The 22,319-nt window shown below is 33.6% G+C and overlaps 1 protein-coding gene across 4 annotated transcripts in view; it reads right to left on the bottom strand.

The window, feature by feature from the left end:
- Positions 1-764: 764 nt before the first annotated feature.
- DNAJB4 (DnaJ heat shock protein family (Hsp40) member B4) overlaps positions 765-22,319 on the bottom strand; it is a 48,666-nt gene continuing 27,111 nt past the window's right edge. For 2 of the 4 annotated variants that reach the window (XM_053214296.1, XM_027058822.2), the window contains 3 exons: positions 10,310-10,551; positions 3,689-4,257; positions 765-1,969 (listed from right to left, as the gene is read on the bottom strand). In XM_053214296.1, the coding sequence (XP_053070271.1) occupies positions 1,736-1,969; positions 3,689-4,257; positions 10,310-10,520 (1,014 nt within the window). In that variant the 5' untranslated portion in view covers positions 10,521-10,551 and the 3' untranslated portion in view covers positions 765-1,735. Of the gene's footprint in view, positions 1,970-3,688; positions 4,258-10,309; positions 14,369-22,319 lie in introns of those variants that run through there. The other 2 variants (XM_015066278.3, XM_015066280.3) reach the window with 2 other exon arrangements.

The following is a 22,319-nucleotide window of genomic DNA, read 5'->3' as shown; positions in this document are numbered from 1 at the left end:
AAAAGTTATGTACACAAAAACTTGTATAAAATTGTTCATAGCAGCATTATTAACAGCCAAAAAATGGAAATAACCTAAATGCCCATCAGCTAATAAATGGATAAATAAAATGTGCTATCTCCATAGAACAGAACATTATTTGGCCATAAAAAAGGAATCATCAGAAGTACTGATACATGATGTAACATGGATGTACCTTGAATACGTCATGCTAAGTGAAAGAAGCTATGTGAAAAAAAGCCACATATTCTTTGATCCCATTTATACTAGATGTCCCGAATACACATCTCTAATCCATAGAGACAGAAAGTAGATTTGTGTTTGCCAGACACTGAAGAATAGGAAGTGAGTGCTAATGGATATGGAATTTCTTTTTCAGGTGATGAAAAGTTCTGGACTCAGTGGTTATGTAACCACTTAACTATATACTTTTAAAAAGGTAAGCTTATGGCATGTCAATTATATTGCAGTAAGGCTGTAAAAAGCATGTGTTAATTACAACCTATTTATTGGCTTTCTAAAAGACTCTTAGTCTGCTAAAGAGTGATAGGATCCAGTATAGCTTGTACATATATCAATCATCCTGAAAACTACTTTTGAACCAAAAACTTTGTTTCAAGACATCACTCTTACTCTAGTTAAAAGAAAAAGAAAACAATTTTTTAAACATAAATATATTTAAAAAATTAAAACACCTAAGAAATGCAATCTATGTATATGAAAAAGTAAAATATTTATATGCATAACAAGTAGTAGCAACATCATTCATAAGCAGCAGTTAGTGTTTATTTTCCCCATATTTTGGTTTAACACCATAGTGGTACTTTATTCTTTTTAGGGAAATTGCATAAGGTACATATAGCATATTATCAGTAAGTTATAGAAGACTGTATAATTGGAAAATTAATTCCAAGTAACAATATTTCCTCTAAAAACACATTTATTATTAAACAAATTATTTTAAACTAGTGGACAATAAAATGTGCCTATAATTTATTAAGTCCAAGATATATAGTCAACTTGCATAAAATTACATATGGCATTTTAAAAACAGCCTATTTCTAAAATATCAGTAATTCAGGCAATTGGGATTTCCACAGGAGATAAATTGCCATTAATTTCCTTTTTATGATGAAAATGTCTGCCTTAAGAACATTACAACTATGTTATTAAGAAATGCTACAGCATACTTTAAAAATCAAAATGGTGAAACATATGCATTAGTATATTCTTTTACAGGTACCAGCCCTATAGCAGCATTTCAGATGGAGATTTAAATCTAGTCAACCACATTTCCAAATGACTTGGGCTTTAATTTTCTAGAAATACATATCACATGTGTAGTTTAGTTAAGAATTTAAATTTCCATTATAAATGAGAACCTATCATACTGATAATGTAAAGATAAAAGAAATAAAGTACTTTAGGATAGGCTAGTACTTTATTAGAAATATATCCACTAACTCCACAAAAACAAATTTTACATGAAGCAAAATACTAAAAATTTCTGATTTGGGAGAAATGAAATAAAATACAGTGAATAGGTTTTCTCTTCATCTCTAACTGTAAAAATCCCTTTTGCCTATTTATTTGACCCGTCTCTATTCATGCAATTTAATGAATCCTCAAAATAATTTACACATCTTTATACAGAATTCACATCTACATCAGTAAACTGCCAGTCCTTTTATATTTTCAGTGCCTTATCAAAATATGGGTAACAAAGTTTTTCATTCTATGAGGCAGGAAGATGTTTCCTAAGTACTTCTTTGGATGATGAGGATATAGTATCTGGGAAGGACACCTCAAATTCTATTAGAAGGTCACCACGCTGGTCAGGATTTTTTGGAAATGGCAGCCCATATCCAATAATTCTTCTCCTCATTCCAGGTTTCACAATATCATTTATTGACATAGGTATGGTTCTTCCATCCATTGTTGGCACGTTAATTGAGCAGCCACACAATGCCTAAAATAGACCAAATATAATGAACAAACTCCAAAACTTAAAAAACTCAACAAAAATATAACCAAGTATGAAGAATGAAACCACTAAGGTAAAACATTAACCTCTAAAAGAATATCAATAATTGTAAGACTTTTTCCCTGTTAACAAATCTCTTTAGGACATGCATGATCAGACATATTATAAAAGAAGGAAAGGAGAAGGGGAAGGAAGGAAAAGGAAAGAGAAGTAAAGGATGTCTTCCACTATGCCCTGAAATGAAATGGAATGTTTGAGGCTGCCATTACAACATTCAAAATGCAGGGATGGAAATGGACAAGAAAAGAGGGAGAAATTTAGGAAAAGAATAGAATAAGAGTAAGTACCTACTTCTCTGGAAGGAAAAATATTAGGATAAGAAATACATTTATTGGTTTAGTCAACAAATGTTTACTGAGTGCGTACTATATGCCACACATTCCTGCTAGATGCTGAGCTAAGGGACCATGAACAGGGACCCCACCTCAGGGAATGCACAAGGAACTCAGAAGCAAACCAGTAATAACAATACAGTATATATAACATTGGCACAGAGGTGCAGAAGTCTTTTGTGAGACAAAGGGCACCCATCATACCCCCTTATCTTCTGACAGTACAGAATGAGCTAAGCTTTGGACCGTTAGCAAGTATTGAAGCAGAGCGAGGAACAACAGTGTTCCATAGACTAGAGCTCAGACAATGACATAGATGTATATAAGATAATAATAGAGCAAATTTAGGGAAATGTATATACATTTATGGGTAGAAACAGAGGGAGACAAAATCCCAAGCAGGCTCCACGCTGTTAGCTTAAACTCACAAACCATTAGATCATGACCTAAGCTGAAATGATGTCAGACACTTAACAGACTGAGACACCCAGGCACCCCTAAAATGACTTTTCATTTTAAGCTAAAAAGTTTGGACTTTATGGTAGATGCTATGTGGAATTATTTAAGAATTTTAAGCAGGGAAGTGACATGGCCATATATGCAGGATTATAATGCAATTTGAAAAACAGTATCTAAAAACAGAACAAATAAGAACTTATAAAGCAGTACCTTTAACAATTATTTTAAATTAGTATCTTTTATATAAGTATTACTCCAAATTAACAATTTTGGGGAAAACCTTATACATGGACTAAGGTGATAAAATTCCAATGTATATCTCATAAACCATATCTATAAAAACTGAGTAGAGTTAACCCAATATTAGGTTTCATAGTACGTAACCCAGTTAGCACTTAAAGTTTGCATTTAAATTGCTAGTACAGGTAACTAAACTTAGAAAATATAATCCTACCCATGAGAGAGGCATTATAGGCGTGCCTGGGTGGCTGTCGGTTGAGCATCTGACTTTGGCTCAGGGCATGATCTCATGGTTTGTGGGTTTGAGCCCTGCATTGGGCTCTCTGCTGTCAGCACAGAGCCCACTTCAGATCTTCTGTTCCCCTCTCTCTCTCTGCCCCTCCCCCACTCACACGCAGGCGCGCGCGCCCTCTCTCTCCCTCCCTCCCTCTCTCAAATAAACAAACATTAAAAAAAAAAAAAGAGGTATTATAGTACTACCTCTGGGGGTTCTTATGAGAATTTAAATAACATACTAAACATTTAATAAATATTAACTATTGTTTAGATAAATTCCCTAAGATCAGATGCATAATTCTGTCTGGTTTCAGAATCCCTGGTGCTACTAACTTACCTCTCGTAAAGTAATTTTAGCAGTGTAAATTATATTTGATCCATCCCTTTTGAATTTTGGGTGATCTTTATCTTTAATGATAAAAACAATGTCTGCTGGAATACTAGTTGGCGTTTCATCTCCTTCCCTTGGAAAAGTAATTTTGGTGCCTTCTTTCCACCCTTTCTTAATCTCGATGGTGAGAATTTTGTCCTCAGATCTATAACTCCTTCCATCAGGATTTAACCTTTTTCGAGAAATCTTCATCCGTTTGGTACAACCACTATATATTTCTTCAAGTGATACTCTAAGTTCATGAATAACTGGAGGATCTTGTTTAATGCGGGATGGTCCCACAGAATTCCTGTCTCTCGGATATCCATTCATGCTGAATCCAAAGGCAGTAAAAGGATCTCCATCTACCTCCATTTCATCAGAATCTCTACCACCAGGCATCCGTCTTCCAAAGAAAATTTCAAAGGGATTGGAACCTCCAAAGAATGCTGCAAATGTGGCATGAGGGTCACCGTGAAATGTGTACCGGAAGGTACCTCCTTGTCCATCAGTACCTCCTGCTCCTCCTTTCAACCCTAAATGAACAAATAAACGTGATTAGAAAAAAGCTTGCAACTCTCAAAAGTTAAACTTTCAAAGTTGTATCCCTAATAAGATTTTGGCCACCTTAGGTTATAATTTATTAAGATTGGCCAGAAATGCCATTGTAACTAAATACAGAACAGTTACCTAACTTTTGATCATTCCATCCTAAGTTAAATGTTTAGCTTTCAAATTCTTCCTCCACATCCCCATCTTTAGTGATAATTTATTCCTGAATCTTTGTTCTATACATAAATAAGAAAATAAAGTCAGGAACCTCAGAGAGGTTATTAAACCACTGGTTTGATAACCTGACGTATGTAAGTTTTCAAAAGACGACAATTGAAAGGTCTTTGGTAATAGATGCAAAATGCATAACTTAAATCTTTAAGTATCATTATAGAGCATAATCAATAATATAAAATACCATATTCATACTAACTAGCTTCATTTTAGATCATCTTTTACTTTAAGAATTAAAATAGAACTCTTTCTGTGGCAGAAAGGGGAAAAAATTTTATTAGGACACATTATGAAAAATGTTTCTTTAAACTGTTACCCTACTCTAGCTAACAAAATTGTTTAGGCATATTGTGTGATAGCATTAATTTCAACACTATGTAGAAAGAAGACTAACATCAAGAGTCTTGGATTGGTTATTTCTGTCTGTTGTGCACAACTTGCTTCAGACTCTGAGATAGTGAACTTTTGACCCTGTTCTTTAAGATTCAACTAAGTAATATGTAGTTCACAAACAATTATACTTTTGAGGCTGCATTTTCTGCTATATACTAAAGACAGTTTCTGTTAAAGACGCATCAAACATTAGTATAGTGGTCTTTTAAAGGATCAATACTGACAAGGATTTATATCATTATAGTAGTAGCAAAGTTTCTGAATGAGCCTTACGGGCATTCCTGACCAAGGAAACAAGGAGGAATAGAATCTAAAAATTTTAAACTGTGATAAATTCAAGAGATTAAGAGATTCCAATATCTTCAAACAGTGAGTAATTTGAGGGCAGGAAATACATTCTATTCATTTTTGCATTGCTCACATATACAGGGCTGAAAACGATGGCGCTCATGTTTATTGACTAGAGAATAAACTAATTCTTAAAGTGTGTTTAAACTTTGAAAGGGATCTTGAATGTTGGGATAGAGAAGAGGCAAAAGCTATATGAAGTATAATCACACAAACACATACATGAGAGATTTAATAATAAAAAATTATACTGGAATCACTAAGCATGCTTTCAAAGAGATTTAGTTTTGCATGTTTTATTCTATTTGGCTTCTTCCATTAAAAAGTTTACATATAGTATGGAAGTATTGAATCACTGTATTGTACATCCAAATCTAATATAACAGTGTATGTTAACTGGAATCAAAATTAAAATTTCAAAACAAACATATATATATATATATATTCTTTTTCATCCAACAGTCTCAACTGATGTTTAAATTTTTATCTTCATCCATGAATAAAAATCTGGAGAGACTAAGAAAAATTTAATAATCTGAAAAACTGTTAAAATATGTATTGAATGATACATCCAAATAGCAGTTAGGATGTTCCTTTCAGAAAGAGAATGACAAGTATAAGCAGGACAAGGAGTTTTAACATGCAGCTCACACAAAACTTCTTTTTATAATTTTTAGTGGTACAGTTTTAACTCCAAATGTTAAAAAAAGATAGTGACAGAGTTTTATAAATGACAAGTTATGTATATAGCTCAAGGTCATGACCAATGTGACTGAACCAATGCTTAAATTACTTCAATCATTTCATCTTTTATCCCACAAATATAACAGAGTATAATAGTTTAAGAACGAGTTGAGTACATTAGCTTGCCCAATCTAACTCTCTACGAGACAAAATCTAAATACTTTGGACTCATAATAAATTCATGAAAAGAAAGAAAAACATTTTAAGTTATTACACTATGGGTTTGGCTTTTCCTTAAAACCTCATCTCTTCTCTGCCAAAAATGGTAACTCAGTCAGGATTACAGAGGCCCTGAGAAGATTCACACAGTCTGAAGTGACATTTATCAAAGCTGACAATGGAGCTTTGAGGTTTTCCTTGACACTAAACAGTCAAGTACATACATTGCTCAGATTAAGTACAAGGCTACTACAATGACTGAGAAAATCATACCAATATTCATAACAATATAACATGAATTATTATGTAAGTATCACTTGATTGCCTAGCACCTGAATTATAACAGGCATGTTATCAACTATACAGTCAACTCTTTATTACATACATTTTGAGTGCTCATGGAAAATTTTAATATTCAACTGGATTCCCTCTGTTCTCCAAAATATTTTCTAGACACCATCATCACTTTTCATGATAAGGAATATACTCTGGAATCAACATTTGCCCATGCTGTGTAGCAAGACTGCTATTATTTAAAAACAAACCAACCAATTTGCAATCCAAAAACAAACATGTGTTTGGTATACTCTCCATAACAATAATTTCCACTAGTTAGTTGAAAGTTTGTCAAAAGAAGCAGCACTGGAGAAGAATTAGGATTTCAAAGAAAAAAATTACAGGACTTTAACAACTCTTACTTTAAGGAGATTTGATATATAAAAATCTAGATTCATAGCAAGACTTACAAAGTTACTAGAATAATGAGATCCTTTAAGTAGTCTTGACTCAAAAATTCAACTTATTTTTAAAAATACATAGCAAATAAAGAGATTCAGTTGATTACATAAAGAAGGAACAAGTGAGTATAAAGATTAATATACTAAACACAAGTTTGATCATTATAAATACTACCTTTCAGTAGTTAAAGAAAGTGACCCAATAAACTACATACCAAAAAAAGGCATAAAGGAAAAGAAATCTAGGATCTAGGGTTACAGATCTAGGATGCTGTAAGGAGGCATTACTGAAAGTCTTTTTTTTTTTTTTTAAAGCATTTTAATACAAACTTCTGTTGAAATCCATTGAACCACAAACCTAAAACCTTCTAGGAGATACAGGTTCAAGATCCAATTTTAAATTTCTGTAGTTGTGGGTGTTTTTTGTTTTTAAAATGATTCAACTATGGAGAACATTTCTCTATTTTTAAAAATAGCTTTATTTATTACATACTATAAAATTAACCCATTGCAAATATATAAATCAGTGATTTTAGTAAAGTTGTAGAGTTGTGCAGCCATCATCACAATCCAGGTATAGATTATTTCCATCAACCTAACCAGTTCTCTACTTTCTATTTGTAGCTGATCCCTGCTCCCACTTCTAGCACTAGGCAACCCATTGATACACTTACTTTCTCTATAAATGTGCCTCTTCCATGCATTTCAATAAACGGAATCATAGCATATGTAGCCTCTGACATCTGGCTTCTTTTATCTAGCATAGTTTTTGAGGTTCATCCATGTTATAGCATGTTTCATTAAATCAATCTTTTTAATGCTAAGTAGTATACCAGTGTGTCTGTGTGTATGTACACACATACATATATATCACATTTTGTTTATCCATCCAGTTAATGATAGTACTTTTAAATTGTTCCCAGTTTGGGGCCATTACAACTAATGCTGCTATGAACATTCATGTACATATCTTTTTTGTGGACCTATGTTTTCATTTCTCTTTTACAGATTCCTACGAGCAGAACTGCTGGGTCATACGGTAAATTTAAAACATCTTTAGTTTTGTCCAAAAATTTTAAAACCCAGCATTTAAAACTGTGGATATTAGATTTTTTCAAAACATGAATAAACTGGATCACTGGTTCTCTTAGTCTCTAAATATATAAATTTAGCATGTTCAACTCATATACTTCTCAGTTCATGGTTCCTGTTCCCACTGTCCTAGGCCTTGACAGCGAGTGTAATAACTGGGGGAAACAAGTATATCATATAAATTACTAACAGTTCCAGAGTCCTAACATTCAGTGTTTTGTTACTACTGGAGAAACACATAGAGCTATGGAACCAGGCCTGCAGGTACAAACTGACCAATGAAAGGCAAAGAGAAAAAAATGTTTTCCCACATTTAAACAGTATACCTACAAAGGATTTTTTCAAAGAATAAATGAGCTATTCTGAATAAAGAGCAAATAAATATAATGCTTTTCTGTATGTAAAGGAAGAATACTTTTGAAAAAATAATCAAATAACTTTCATTTAACTGTATTTTCAAATAACTCCTAGAGAATGATATTTCTGAATATATTTCAATGCTTTAAAAAATTTATTCTCCCCTCTCTATTACCTTTATTGTTTATGGCAATTATCTGAATCAAGAACAAAAAAAGATTCAGGGTACAGAGATGATACTGCTTTTGTTCTTTAAAAATTCACTCACTGTGATGATGAGCAGTAAAAATCAAACTAGAGAAATACTACTGAAGAGAAACACTATAAAGAGGTAATATTAAGCCAAGAAAAATGTCTCATTGGATGACTTGAGAATTCTGGAGATAAATATCCTTAGTATACACTGAATTCTATGGCTTCGTCATAAACTTGAGCCATCAGGGAGATGTGGGTTAAGCAGTGGATATCTGCTTTTTCTTGGGAATGTATAGTGTTGCTTCATGTTTGTGAATTCCTTTACAAAATCACAAATAACTTCTTCAGAAAGAGTATATTATAAGTATCTCACAATCCTGCTTAGCTTTGAGATGAACCAAATCATATTTTGATTAATATGGCCATAAGGAATAAGCAGAATTGAACTGGCCATTATTTGCCTTTTTCAATATTTATCTTGTAAGAGCCTGACACTGCAGGTCCTCATCACCAACAATAGAAACTGCAATTTAAGGCAACTCAGATCAAAAAGAAAAACAAAACAAAACAAAAAGAAAAAAGTTTCTACACAATCACGCTGCTTATATAAATTTTTTTTTTTTTAATGAGTTAGTGCTTCACTGTATTTTAGGGTATATTTCTAATTAGGAAAATTTTACGTTAAATGCAATAAAGGAGACAAATAACAAAAAAGTTTTCATAACTACAATGATTTAAAAGAGAACATTTTGGGAGGAAAAAAAATAATGAAATAACTTGCTCCTGATTTGAAATGTTAAAAATCCCAGAACCTATAGGAATTAAAGTGGTTTTGTCGTTGCTGTTAATTAGCAATTTAAAATAGTCTTCATAGCTACATTTATATGGAGATGATGGACAAATTTAATTTAAAATCCAGAATGATAAAAGGATAATCTTAAATAACCCCTGTTTACTGTATTCAACTAGTTTCTGATCTTACAGTGCAAGAAACAAAAGTATGGCAGGGAGAGGAAAGGGAAGTTGTCACGCTTTCCTCAATACCTAGATAGTAAAATTTCAAAAGAAATAATGTTACCTAAAAGTAAATCAATAATTGTTCTAACTAGGTGGCCATTTTAGGTCAAAAATTGTATTTCTGAGATCTCAGTTTCTTGGCACACACTTACTGTTTACAATTAAGCTAAAAACTTGTTCTGGTATTTTATGACATCAGGAAAATTCTTTCCTCTCCAGGCGGAATGCCAAAAACAACTACAGCTGAATGCCTGGGCCTTCTGCTTCTCAGGGAGACGATTCTGTCTTGTTCCATCTAAACTAAATTGCTATCAGAAAGGCAAAAAACTTCTCTCGTTTTTGCAAATAAAATATAAACTACCCAGAATGTGAACTGCCAATGTTAAAATTTTAAATGACTGAAGGATCTTTATTGGTTCTGGCAGAAAATTCATTAGAAAACAAAACAGGTTGCATAAGACTTTGACACAATTCATTAATGGGCAAGGGAATTTAAGGTTTCTTTTCAAATATACAATGTTAACATAAATCTACTGGTAGAATATATATATTACAAAATGCCAAAAAAAGGGCAAGCAAATACATTTCATTCACAGCTATGTAATAATATTTACTCATATGATCAAAGATGAAATCTTGCTTTTATCTATTTGTCTTTCTACTTTGATGCCTGATAATTTAATTATGACCAGAAAGCTGAAAGCGGGGGAGAAAGAGAGACAGAGCTGGAGAGACTTAAAGATATACACAGAATACTTACCTTCCTCCCCAAACTGATCATATATTTCTCTCTTTTTAGGATCACTCAATACTTCATAAGCTTCTGCGACCTCTTTAAATTTTTCCTCTGCTTGAGGAGATTTGTTCTTGTCCGGATGAAATTTGAGTGCTTGTTTTCGGTAAGCTTTTTTAATATCTTCATCTGAAGCTCCTTTTTCAATTCCCAAAATGTAATAATAGTCTTTCCCCATTTCGAATGCCTTGAAATGAACTTAGATTTCCCTTTGTGAAAGAAAACAGCGTCCCCAGTCTTAGCAATACAACGATTCCAAGAAAAATAAACCAAGCTGGGTATTTTAAAAGTTAAAGCAAATCAGCAATTCAGCTTCGCTGTCTTAAGGCAGCAAGCAAGCAGCGTCTCTATTTAATTCCTTCCCCAAAGGCTTACTTACAGATAAATATACACTACACAGGAGACAGCCTCCTTCTAGATCCTCCCATTTTCACTACGTGTCTCTGTACTTTCTAGAACAGCAAATGCTACAGGACGTCACTTCCCCAGCTGCCTCTAGTCAAAGTACAGAGCTAGGTTTTCTCCTCCTCCACGATTAACTATTCATTTTCCTCTGGCTCTACCATTTTTATTTCCTTTTTAAGAAGCTAAGTGGATTAAGAACCCAATATTTCAGCACAGAATATCATAACTACGTATTTATTTACTCTATTGTAGGAGAAAAAAAACAAAATAATTATAGCCAATAGGCATCCTATGTTAAAATAAATTAAAGGCATTATACAAATTTAAAGGTACCCTTGAACTGATTTTAGGTATTTTAATTTCAATTTCAAGTTATCCAAATATAAGATACACAATGCTAAAATATGGTTTGTTTAAATTAACATTTTCAGATAATTTGTGTCATTTTCAGAATTCCTGGGGTCTATCAATCAGAAATGCCAGGAGGTCAACATACCAATTTCACATTGTAAAAGGATATCATAAACATCAAAAGCAGTCAAGGACTTAAAATTATCTTAGTTAGTGGTTTTAACTAGTTTTCTGTAATATACAAGAGTTAATAGTTCTGGCAAACTAAGTATTTGTGAAAGCTTCTTATCTGATTTTAGCTACTTTAGCAAAAACAGAATGAGATCCCACTCCCCCCACCTCTGTCTCCGCCCAACTCTTAGGGTCACTATTTAAAGAATTTTTGTGCTGCAGGAAAGATAGAAGAAAAGTATCAGGTTACAGACAGTAAATACTCATGTTTCTTATAAGACCTTAACTGGATCATCTTGAAATCTGGATATGCTATTTACAGGGCGGCAATATGAGAAATATTTTTGCTTTTAAAAACACATTTCCCTAATTATAATTATCAATACTCATTGCTGAAGGTTTTGGAAAACACAGAAAGAAAAAAGAATAAAATAAAAACCTCCCTATCATACCACTTTAGGTAATTCCTGCTAAGTATATTTCCTTGTAGTCATTTTTTCATATAAATATTTATATTATATTTATATTTATGATACTTATAGTTTTGTATTTGTTTTTTTGTTAACAAAGTTTATGTCATATCATTTACATACCCTTTTGATATCTGCTTTTTTGTATATATTTTGTATATTTATGAGAAATATTTTCAATCTATATTACTCATCTTTTATCTCCTATTGTTTTGTCATCTTTTCAAAGATGTTCCCATTTCTAATATAATGGAAAGATGGATTAATAAGAAAATGTCAAAAGAATTGCACACAGCCCTATAGATACCTTAAATCTGTAAACTTGGAAGAAAACAAAGAACATTTAAAGGAAAAGTAAATGTACATATATGTTTAAAGTATAGTGAAAAGGTAACAATCACATGTTAACCTTTAAAGATATGGGAACACCTACTCTATATGCCAAGCAGTTTTACATTAATGATTCAGCAATTCTTTCAGAACATTCATCTTTTTACTTTGACAGCTAGGATTTCCTGTTTTTCAAAACTCTCTCCTTTAAAAATACTTTGGTATTAGAAACAAATAGCATCTTTCTAGCTTATTTACAGATTACAAAGATTTGTCAGCCATTCAAGCAAATTTTTTAGTTCCATCAAGGAATACTCAATGTCAAAAGGTTAACATTCAAATCCAAAAACCTTAGGGGAAAATGCTAATATCCAAAGTCAACTTAAAACTCCTACTTAAAATTGCAAGCTGAAGTCCTGTAGAAGTACAGCATCTACAGTAGGAGTAAAAATATAATAAAAATCACCTTTTCTAGAATTAATTTCCAAAAGAATTCCCTTAAAATACTCATTACCAAAGGAACACTGACATTACTATCTGTGAAAAGCCTGAATTGTTCTGGTAGGTAATGCTGGGAGGAAAGAAAAAATAGATTCTTATATGATTTAATCATTTTCAGATAGCTAGAAATATTACCAGGACTTGGCATATTAAATGACTTTAGAACCCGAGACTAGATCTTTCACATTTCGGAGAAATGCATTACCTATTAACAAATGGAAACAAATCTGACTTTCTACATGTAGAGAAGGATGATAAAGGATTTTTATATTTCTTCAAATATCATACACACAAAAAAGAACCATAGTGGTAAACCTGAAAAGCAAGAATTCATCTCAACTGTGAAATTTCAAGTTATTAAATAAGCAGTTATAATTTGAAGATTTTAAATAATAAAACAATCTAGCTAGGTTTTGGTAAAATGAGTACTGTAAATAATTCTTTCAAACATTTGGGAACAATGCCAACAGACACATGAAAAGATGTTTGGCATCACTAATCATCAGGGAAATGCAAATCAAAACCACAGTGAGATATTACCTCATACCAGTCAGAATGGATAGTATCAAAAAGACAAAAAATAACAAATGTTGGTGAGGATGTGAAGAAAAGAGAACCCTCATGCACTGTTAGTGGAAACGTACATTGGAGCAACCACTGTAGAAAAGACTGGAGCTTCCTCAAAAATTTAAAAATAGAAATACCACAGGATCCAGTAATTCCACTACTGGGTATTTTACCCCAAGGAAACAGAAACACTAATTCAAAAAGATATATGCACCCACACATTCACAACAGCATTATTTACAATAGCCGAGATATGAAAGCAACCTAAGTGTCCATTCATGGATGAATGGATAAAGATATTATATACGGGAATGAATAAATCACAGGGATGAAAGGTATAGCATAGGGAATATAGTCAATGGTATTGTAATAGCATTGTATGGTGACAGATGGTAGCTACACTTGTGGTGAGCACAGCATAACTGATAAGAGTTGCTGAATCACTGTTATACACTTGAAACTAATGTAATATTGTGTGTTCAACTATACTGCAATAAAGAAGATAAATATGGCAGCATCAGTGGGCAGTTGAGGGGTCAAGGCCAACTCATACCCATAGCCAGGTGAGCCTGACTATTTCTCCATTGCTTCAATGTCAAGTGAGCAGAAAAAAGCACCATGGAGCCTAGGAAATTAGGTAGGCCCAGAGGGGGGAAAAAAAAACAGCACACTCAGGCTACTGAGGAAAAACATCCCTTTTTTTTTAAGAGCTAAAATCCACTACATTTTTTTTTAAAGAATGAGAAACACTCATAACAGGAAAGTTATTCCTGAAATGTATAACTCTATACTACTCTCCTAGGATTCTCTCTCAGAACCCTTGGAAGGAGCGTGGCCCTACCCACATCTTGGTTTAGCTGCCAAAAGTGTAAGAATAAATTTTTGTTGTTTTAAGATGTTTACCTTGTGACAATTTGTTTTAGCAGCCCTCCTAACTAAAACAGCGAGAAATACAAAAAAGTATGTATGATGTAAATGGACAGTTCAAAATTGGTAACAATCAACACCCATTTATCCATTAAAAATATATATAATAAATATAATTTTAAAAATCATTTGGGAACAAGTATTAACAATTTTAAGGGGTACCTGGGTGGCTCAGTCGGTTAAGCTTCTGACTTTGGTTCAGGTCATGATCTCATGGTTCAAGAGTTTGAGCCCCACGTCGGGCTCTGTGCTGACAGCTCAGACCCTGGAGCCTGCTTTGGCTTCTGTGTCTCCTCTGTCTCTGCCATCCCTCCCCCCTTCATGCTCTCTCTCTCTCTCTTTCTCTCTCTCTCTCTCTCCCTCCCTCTCAAAAATAAATAAACATTAAAAAAATAAAAAAAAATTTTAAATCACTATAAATACCATAACCTGGAAATTTGTCCTTAAAAATAATTCACAGAAAAAAAACTATGAACATACCAATAAACTCATTGCACTAGATGTAATAAGGTAATAGATTAATATAGTCATTAAACTGCATAGTATTTTAGAGAAATTTTACTCGTTACATTTACTTTTTTCAGACTGAGCTATCTCCTCTACCACTTAGAAGTTAAAAATCCATTACACAATCACTTTACATTAAAATTTTTCATCTAAGTTTTATTTCATCTATGAGATTACGGTGTTTGTATGATTTTTTTAATCAGGGTGGGTGACCAATTGTCATCCCTGTAAATAATGATCATGACAAAAATAGAGTATGTAAGGGAAAAGGTAGGGGCAGCCTTTAGGGATAATGGAGCTGAGATGTGAACAAGGTTCTTTTACTATTTTTTATTTTTATTTATTTATTTATTTATTTATTTATTTATTTATTTAATTTATTTTTTAACGTCTATTCATTTTAGAGACAGAGAGAGACAGAGCATGAATGGGGGAAGGTCAGAGAGAGAGGGAGACACAGAATCTGAAACAGGTTCCAGGCTCTGAGCTGTCAGCACAGAGCGCGATGCGGGGCTCGAACTCACGGACCGCAAGATCACGACCTGAGCCGAAGTCGGTCGCTCACCCAACCGACTGAGCCACCCAGACGCCCCACTATTTTTTAAAGTAAAAATAAAAACAGGGGCACCTGGATGGCTCAGTCGGTTGAGCGTCCGACTTCGGCTCAGGTCATGATCTCACAGCTCGTGAGTTTGAGCCCCGCATCGGGCTCTGTGCTGACAGCTCAGACTAGAGCCTGCTTCGGATTCTGTGTCTCCCTCCCTCTCTGTCCCTAACCCACTCGCATTCTGTCTCTGTCTCCCTCAAAAATAAATAAACATTAAAAAAAATAAATAATAAAAATAAAAGTAAAAACACAGCCAAAAAACTACATAATAGTCTATTTGAAATACTGTTTAAAAATCACATAGATCCTTGCTTATTTGATTTTATACATATATATGTGTATGGCAGAAAGTTGGGTAACAAGAACCAGAGTTAATAAAACATACACTTTTATTCCCTTAAATTTCTTTAAAGCTACTATATTTTTAATAAAGATATAAAATTAGTATATGTATTTTAAAATTTTTACTAATCAAACATTAATGTGATTATTCCATGAAAACACAATTCTCTTCCGTTTATTAAAAGAAAATTACAGGGGCACCTGGCTGGCTCATTTGATAAAACTTGTAACTCTTGATCTTGGGATCATGAGTTCAAGCCCCATATTGGGTATAGAGCTTACTTTAAAAATAAACAAGTAAGTAAGTAAGTAAATTAATTAATTAATTAATATTACAAAGATTCTTCTCCTTAATGTTTATAGTTTACAAGTTCTCATGCTGGAATAGGGGTGGTTCATCTCTAACTGAAGTAAAGCCATAATGTATTTTAAGAGATTTTAATTTTTTCAACCAAGTCAGAAAACTTAAGTGTATTTACTATTTTATTTATCAAAGTTTTTTTGTTTGTTTTTTTTTTTAAACATGGTTTAATGGTTTTGGGCCCAATAATTTATTTGGAGGAAGTGTGCCACTCTATTTTAGGGAGACATGGCCCAGAATTCAGTAAAAATTCTAATGACATTATACATATTTTTTCAATAACTTTAACAAAGATTCCTTATTTGGGATATTATGCTTTCATAGTAACTATAGATAAATTATTTTTACAGAAATTATTTTTGATTGTATAATCAGTTTCAAATATTAAATATGTTTAGATATCAGAGCTAAAGATAGCACTTGAATCACACACTAAAAATCCTAAAAGTACCTAACTAGTCATTCAACTGATGCCATCTTCACCTTCTACTTTGGCTTTATTAATATACAATAAAAAAGTTTTTTTCTCCAATTCACAAATCATTTCCCAGTTTATAATACATTAGTACAAAGAAAGACAGCATGCCTTCTAGAGTCTCAGAATAAATTATTATTAAAATTCAGATCATCACTTAAATACTTGAAGGCAAACGACTTCTAATATTTTACCAATGCTCCTGTTGAAAACTTTTTCTGTCAATATTTCATTCATAAATGGGTAGGTACATTTAGTTCAGAAATTTCTCATCAAGTTATTAATTTTAGTAAGTTGTGACTTCCATTCCCTAATACTTCTTATCCAAGAATAAACAGACTGAGGCTCTTTTACACTTGTCCCCACAGTACTTTAGATAGTTAAATAGTGGTGGGGCACCTGGTTGGCTCAGTGGGTTTCTGATTTTGGCTCAGGTCGTGATCTCAGGGTCGTGAGATAGAGCCCCATGTCAGACTCTGTGCTGACAGTGCAGCGCCTGCTTGGGATTCTCTCTCTACCCCTTCCCTGCTCACTCTCTCTCTTCTCTCTCTCGAAATAAATAAGCATTTTTTTTAAAAAAAGAGAGTTGAATAGTGGTTATAAAATTTGCTAGGGTGGCGCCAGGGAATATTGATTGTGTAGTGGTTAAAAGCACAGATTTTAGAGACAGACTGCCAGGGTTAGAGTCCTGACAACATGACTCCAGCTGTGGAGCCTTGGACTTAACTTTACTATGCCTCAGTTTCCTTATCTGTCAAATGGGATTAACATTAATATCTACTTCATAGGGTTGTTGTGAGGATTAAATGAGATAAATGTGTGATGCACTTAAATGTGACTGGCACATAATGAGGACTATGGAAGTATTAAGTACTATTGTGATAACAATGATCTCATCATATCAACTAGAAGGACTTTTTCCTACAAAATAATTACTACACCATAGGGATAATAAAATGTCTTTATTTACAAGTGTATGCATCCACACACACAACAGCTGTCCAACTAAGAATAAATGGCTCTTTCCAAATGCTCCAGTTAATACTTGTTACTTACTCATCTTGACTCCATTAAAATTTACAATCATTAAACCTTCACATAGGTAGCATTCATCGTATTTCGAATACATACACTTGTATTTCAAATGCAAATTTCAAATACCTTGACTGTATTTCAAACATAGTAATCCAGACTGGTATTGGTGAAAGAACAGGCAAATAGACCAATAGAACAGAATAGAGAGTCCAGAAATAGAGATGTATAAATATAGTCAACTGATCTTTGACAAAAGAGCAAAGGCAATACAATGGAGAAAAAAAATGGTCTTTTCAACCAATAGTGCTGGAACAACTGGACATCCACTTGCAAAGGAATGAATCTAGACACAGACCTTAAACCTTTTACAAGAATTAACTCAAAATGGATCACAGACCTAAGTGTAAAAATGCAAAACTATACTAGAACATATGAAAAAAATCTAGATGACCTTGGGTTTGGCAATGATTTAAATAAAATACCAAAGCCACAGTTCATGAAAGAGAAAATTGTTAAGCTGGACTACATTAAAATTACAATTTTCTGCTGAGAAAGACATTGTCAAGCAAATGAGAAAACAAGCCACAGACTAGGAGAAAATATTTCAAAAGACATATCTGATAAAAGACTATTATCCAAAATATATAAAGAACTCTTAAATCTCAACAACAGGAAAACAAACAACCCAATTAAAAAAATGGGCCAAAGAGGGGCGCCCAGATGGCTCAGTCGGTTGAGCGTCTGACTCTTGATTTCAGCTCAGGTCATGTTCTCATGGTACATGAGTTTGAGCCCCGTCTCGGGCTCTGCACTGACAGCGTGGAGCCTGCTTGGGATTCTCTCTCGCGCTCTCTGCCCCTCCCTCCCTCTCTCTGTTTCTCTCTCAAAATACATAAACATTTTTTTTTTTAATGGGCCAGGGGTGCCTAGGTGGCTCAGTCAGTTAAGCATCTGGCTCTTGACCTTGGCTCAAGACATGATCTCAGAGTTAGTAAGTATGAGCCCCCTATGGAGCTCTGCACTGTTAGCACTTAGGATTCTCTCTCTCCCTCTCTCTCTGCTCCTCCCCAGCGGCTTGTGTTCCCTCTCTCTCTCTCTCTCTCTCTCTCTCTCTCTCTCTCTCTCCTTCCCTCTCAAAATAAACATTAAAAATTTTTTTTTGAAAGGGGGCATCTGGGTGGCTCAGTTGGTTAAACGTCCAACTTCAGTTTAGGTCATGATCTCACATTCATGGCTTTGAGCCCCAAGTCAGGCTCTGTGCTGACAGTTCAGAGCCTGGAGCCTGTTTCAGATTCTGTGTCTCCCTCTCTCTCTGCCCCTTCCCCACTCATGCTCTGTCTCTCAAAAATAAATAAACATTGAAAAAAATTTTCCATAAAAAAATTTAAAAAAAGAAAAATGGGCCAAAAAACCTTAAAAGAAACCTCACTAAAGGAGACTAGCAGATGGCAAATAAGCATATGAAAAGATGCTCCATATCAAAAGTCATCAGTGAAGTGAAAATAGACAAAGACATCACAACACACCTAGAAGAATGGCCAAAATTCAGAACACTGGCAACACCAAATGTTGGCAAAGATATACAGTAATAGGAATTCTCATTCATTGTTGGTAGCACTGCAAAATAATAGTACACTCTAGAAGATAATTTGACGGTTTCTTAAAAAACAAAATATACACTTATTCAATCCTGCAATCATGCTCCTTGGTATTTACTCAAAGAAACTCAAAACCTAGATCTACTGAAAAACCTGCACATGGATGTCTATAGAAGCCTTATTTGTAATTGCCCAAACTTGGAAGCAGCCAAGATGTCTTCCAGTGGGTGAATGTGATAAACTGGTCATTCAGACAATGGAATATTGTTAAGCACTAAAAAGAAATGAGCTACCAAGCCATGAAAAGACACTGGAGGAACCGTAAGTGCATATTACTAAATGAAAGAAACCAGCCTGAAAAGGCTATATATGACATTTTGGAAAAGGCAAAACTATGGACACAGTAAAAAAATCAGTGATTGGCAGGAGTTAGTGGAAAGGGAAGGATAAATAGGTAGAGTACAGAGCATTTTTAGGGCAGTGAAACTACTCTGTATGATACTGAAATGGTGGGCACATGTCATTTTACATTTGTCCAAAATCATAGAATATACAACACCAAAAGTGAGCCCTAATGTAAATTATCAACTCTGGGTAATAGTGATTTATCACTAGAAGTTCACCAGTTGTAAATAAATATTCCATCTAGTGGGAGATGTTGATAATGGGGGAGGGGGAATTGTGCATATGTGGAGGTTTATGGGAAATCTCTGTACCTTCCACTCAATTTTGCTGTGAACCTCAAACTGCTCTAAAAAAATAAAATCTACTTAAATATTTTTTTAATGGAAAAAAGTGCAATGTTTATATTCTTAAAAATGTTTGTTTTTTTTTAAGTCATCTCTACACCCAGCATGGTGCTTGAACTCACAAACCAGAGATCAAGAGTCAAGCACGCTCTACTGACTAAGCCAGGCAGGTGCCCCTTAAAATATGTATCTTTGATTTTAGGGCCAGAAGATCTTTCCAGTTTTAGTTTCTGTCAATGCCTCATATACCTCAATCATACTAATTTGGAAGTTGCCAAATTGAATCTTCAATTTCTGTTAGTGGACTAGCATAAGGGGGGCTACAAATGTCTAAAGAATAAAGACCTAAGAATTTAAATGCTTTCTAACCTCAGCTCTGTCACTTAATAAGTGAGTTATTTAGGCAAATCATTTAATTTCTCTGAATTCCTAAGTCACAAAGGTTATTGTGAGAATTAGATAATACACATTGGGAAGCACTAAAATGTATGTGATGACATATCCATATAAACTGTTCTCATTAGTTTAAACTATGCAAACCATTTTGCTACCATTTGGAGATCTTCCTTTATTCAGGAAGTTTTACTTGTTATAAAGTATGAAAATAACTAGAGTCACCTCCACAGGACTCAGGCATCCTCTAAGGTCATGCCCTTTACCATGTTCCCTTTTCAGACTTTTCTTTCTGAATTTTAGTTTCTTAGTGTCAAAAACAGTAACTGTTCTATGTCTTCCCTATAATAACATGTATACAATATAGTTTATCAAAACACTTCCATGTGCTTTCTCATCTGTTTTCCATATATGCATACACATCTGATATTAAAACTAGTGATAAGATTTCAAAGAGCTTTTCTCTAGCTAGCAATCAAATAGTTATGATATTTATTCTTAAAATCAGAGTAGACATTGTTCTAATAACATACACTTAGAGTACTGTGTCTGTTCTATTACTTGGTCTGCTTTTAGATATCTATCTAAATAATTTCATATAATCAAACTACTGACCATGTAGTAATTGGATACATATTTAACCTTTACATGTTATATTTTCCTAAAATGCCTTTAAACCTGAGAATTCTTGTTGAAATTATCATTTATTTCTTACAGCAAATTGCTTTATTGTAAATTTGGAACTCAGATGCTAAATTTTCATTTCTGTGAAAAGATTTCAGGCTTTGAGCATAAGTTACAATCCCTAAAAATTTTATCATGGCTACAAATGCAAATTTATCTTTAGGGAAAAAAATAGAAAAATACTGAAGACATTCATTTCTTGCTCCATCTAGGCTATAAGACAGAATAATAAGCTTAAGGCAAATGTCTTTAAGACATTACACCCTATTTAAATTGTTCTAGAAATCCTACTTTTTTCTTGACTATAAAATGTCCTTCCTTAGGTAATTACAGTAATTTGGACTTGTATTTGGAATTAGGCAGTCAATAGCATTTGAATGCACATTTTATAGTATTTGATGAATACTCTAAAACTTGTTTTAAAAGATGGATGTTATTATAGTGAACATTCTCCATAAATAAAGTATCTCATTCGCAAATATTTACTGAGTGCTTACTATGTGCTATAAACTAGATAGAGAACATCCTTGCTTTCATTCAATTCATATTCTAGTGAGAGAAGAAAACCAAGAAACAAGTTAATAAAGAAGTGATTTAATTTCAGATAGTTTGAAGTGCTTTAAAGAAAATTTTTCAATGTTACTAAGACAGGGGTTGATGGAGAAACGTTACTTTAGCCAGGATGGTCAGGAAAGACTTCTGTTCAGCTACGTTTGAAGAATTATACCAAAAATTTGGCACTAAGGTAGGTACAGGAAAAGGATCAAGTCTCATCATTATACTTTTGTTTTTAATGTTTGTTTTTGAGAGAGAGAGAGAGAACAAGTCAGGGAGGGGCAGAGAGAGAGAAAGGGGATCAGAGGATCCAAAGGGGGCTCTGTACTGACAGCACAGAGCCCTATATGGGGCTCGAACTCACAAACTGTGAGATCATGACCTGAGCCAAAGTCTGACCTCAACTGACTGAACGACCCAGGCACCCCTAGGTATACTTTTAAAAAGGTATAATGCTTTCAGAAAAGCAAATGGAATGGTAAAGAGCTCTTAATGACCTCTTTGATTCTATTATCAAGAGATGTATTCAGCTCTCTTCACCTTTTCCATTTATTCACTTTCCCCATGTATAATCTGTACATATCCCTTCAAACCTACAGCTAACAATCAAATTTAATAGTTTAATACAAATAGAGTAAACAATTAGTAGCTTCAAATAAGTGTGTTATGTAACTGTTATAGTACTTAAGGGACCATTAAGCCATGAGGAAAGATCATGAAACTTGGAATAAGAGCAGTGGTTCTAATATTCTTAGCTTCATTACCTAGTATCTATGTGAAGTTCTTGAAAAATGACTATTTCTCCGAGACTCAATTCCCTTATTCCATAAAATGGATAACATCATCTATCTCATTAGATTAACATAAAGAGTAAGAAAATATGTGGAAGGGCTTTACAAAAGTAAAATACTATGCAAATGTTAATTATATACTCCTCTTGAGCTGGAAT

This window comes from Acinonyx jubatus, chromosome C1 (genome assembly GCF_027475565.1).
Source record: "Acinonyx jubatus isolate Ajub_Pintada_27869175 chromosome C1, VMU_Ajub_asm_v1.0, whole genome shotgun sequence".
Taxonomy (NCBI): domain Eukaryota; kingdom Metazoa; phylum Chordata; class Mammalia; order Carnivora; family Felidae; genus Acinonyx; species Acinonyx jubatus.
Note: the sequence above shows the minus strand (reverse complement) of the source record. Positions and strands in the feature narration are given on the sequence as shown.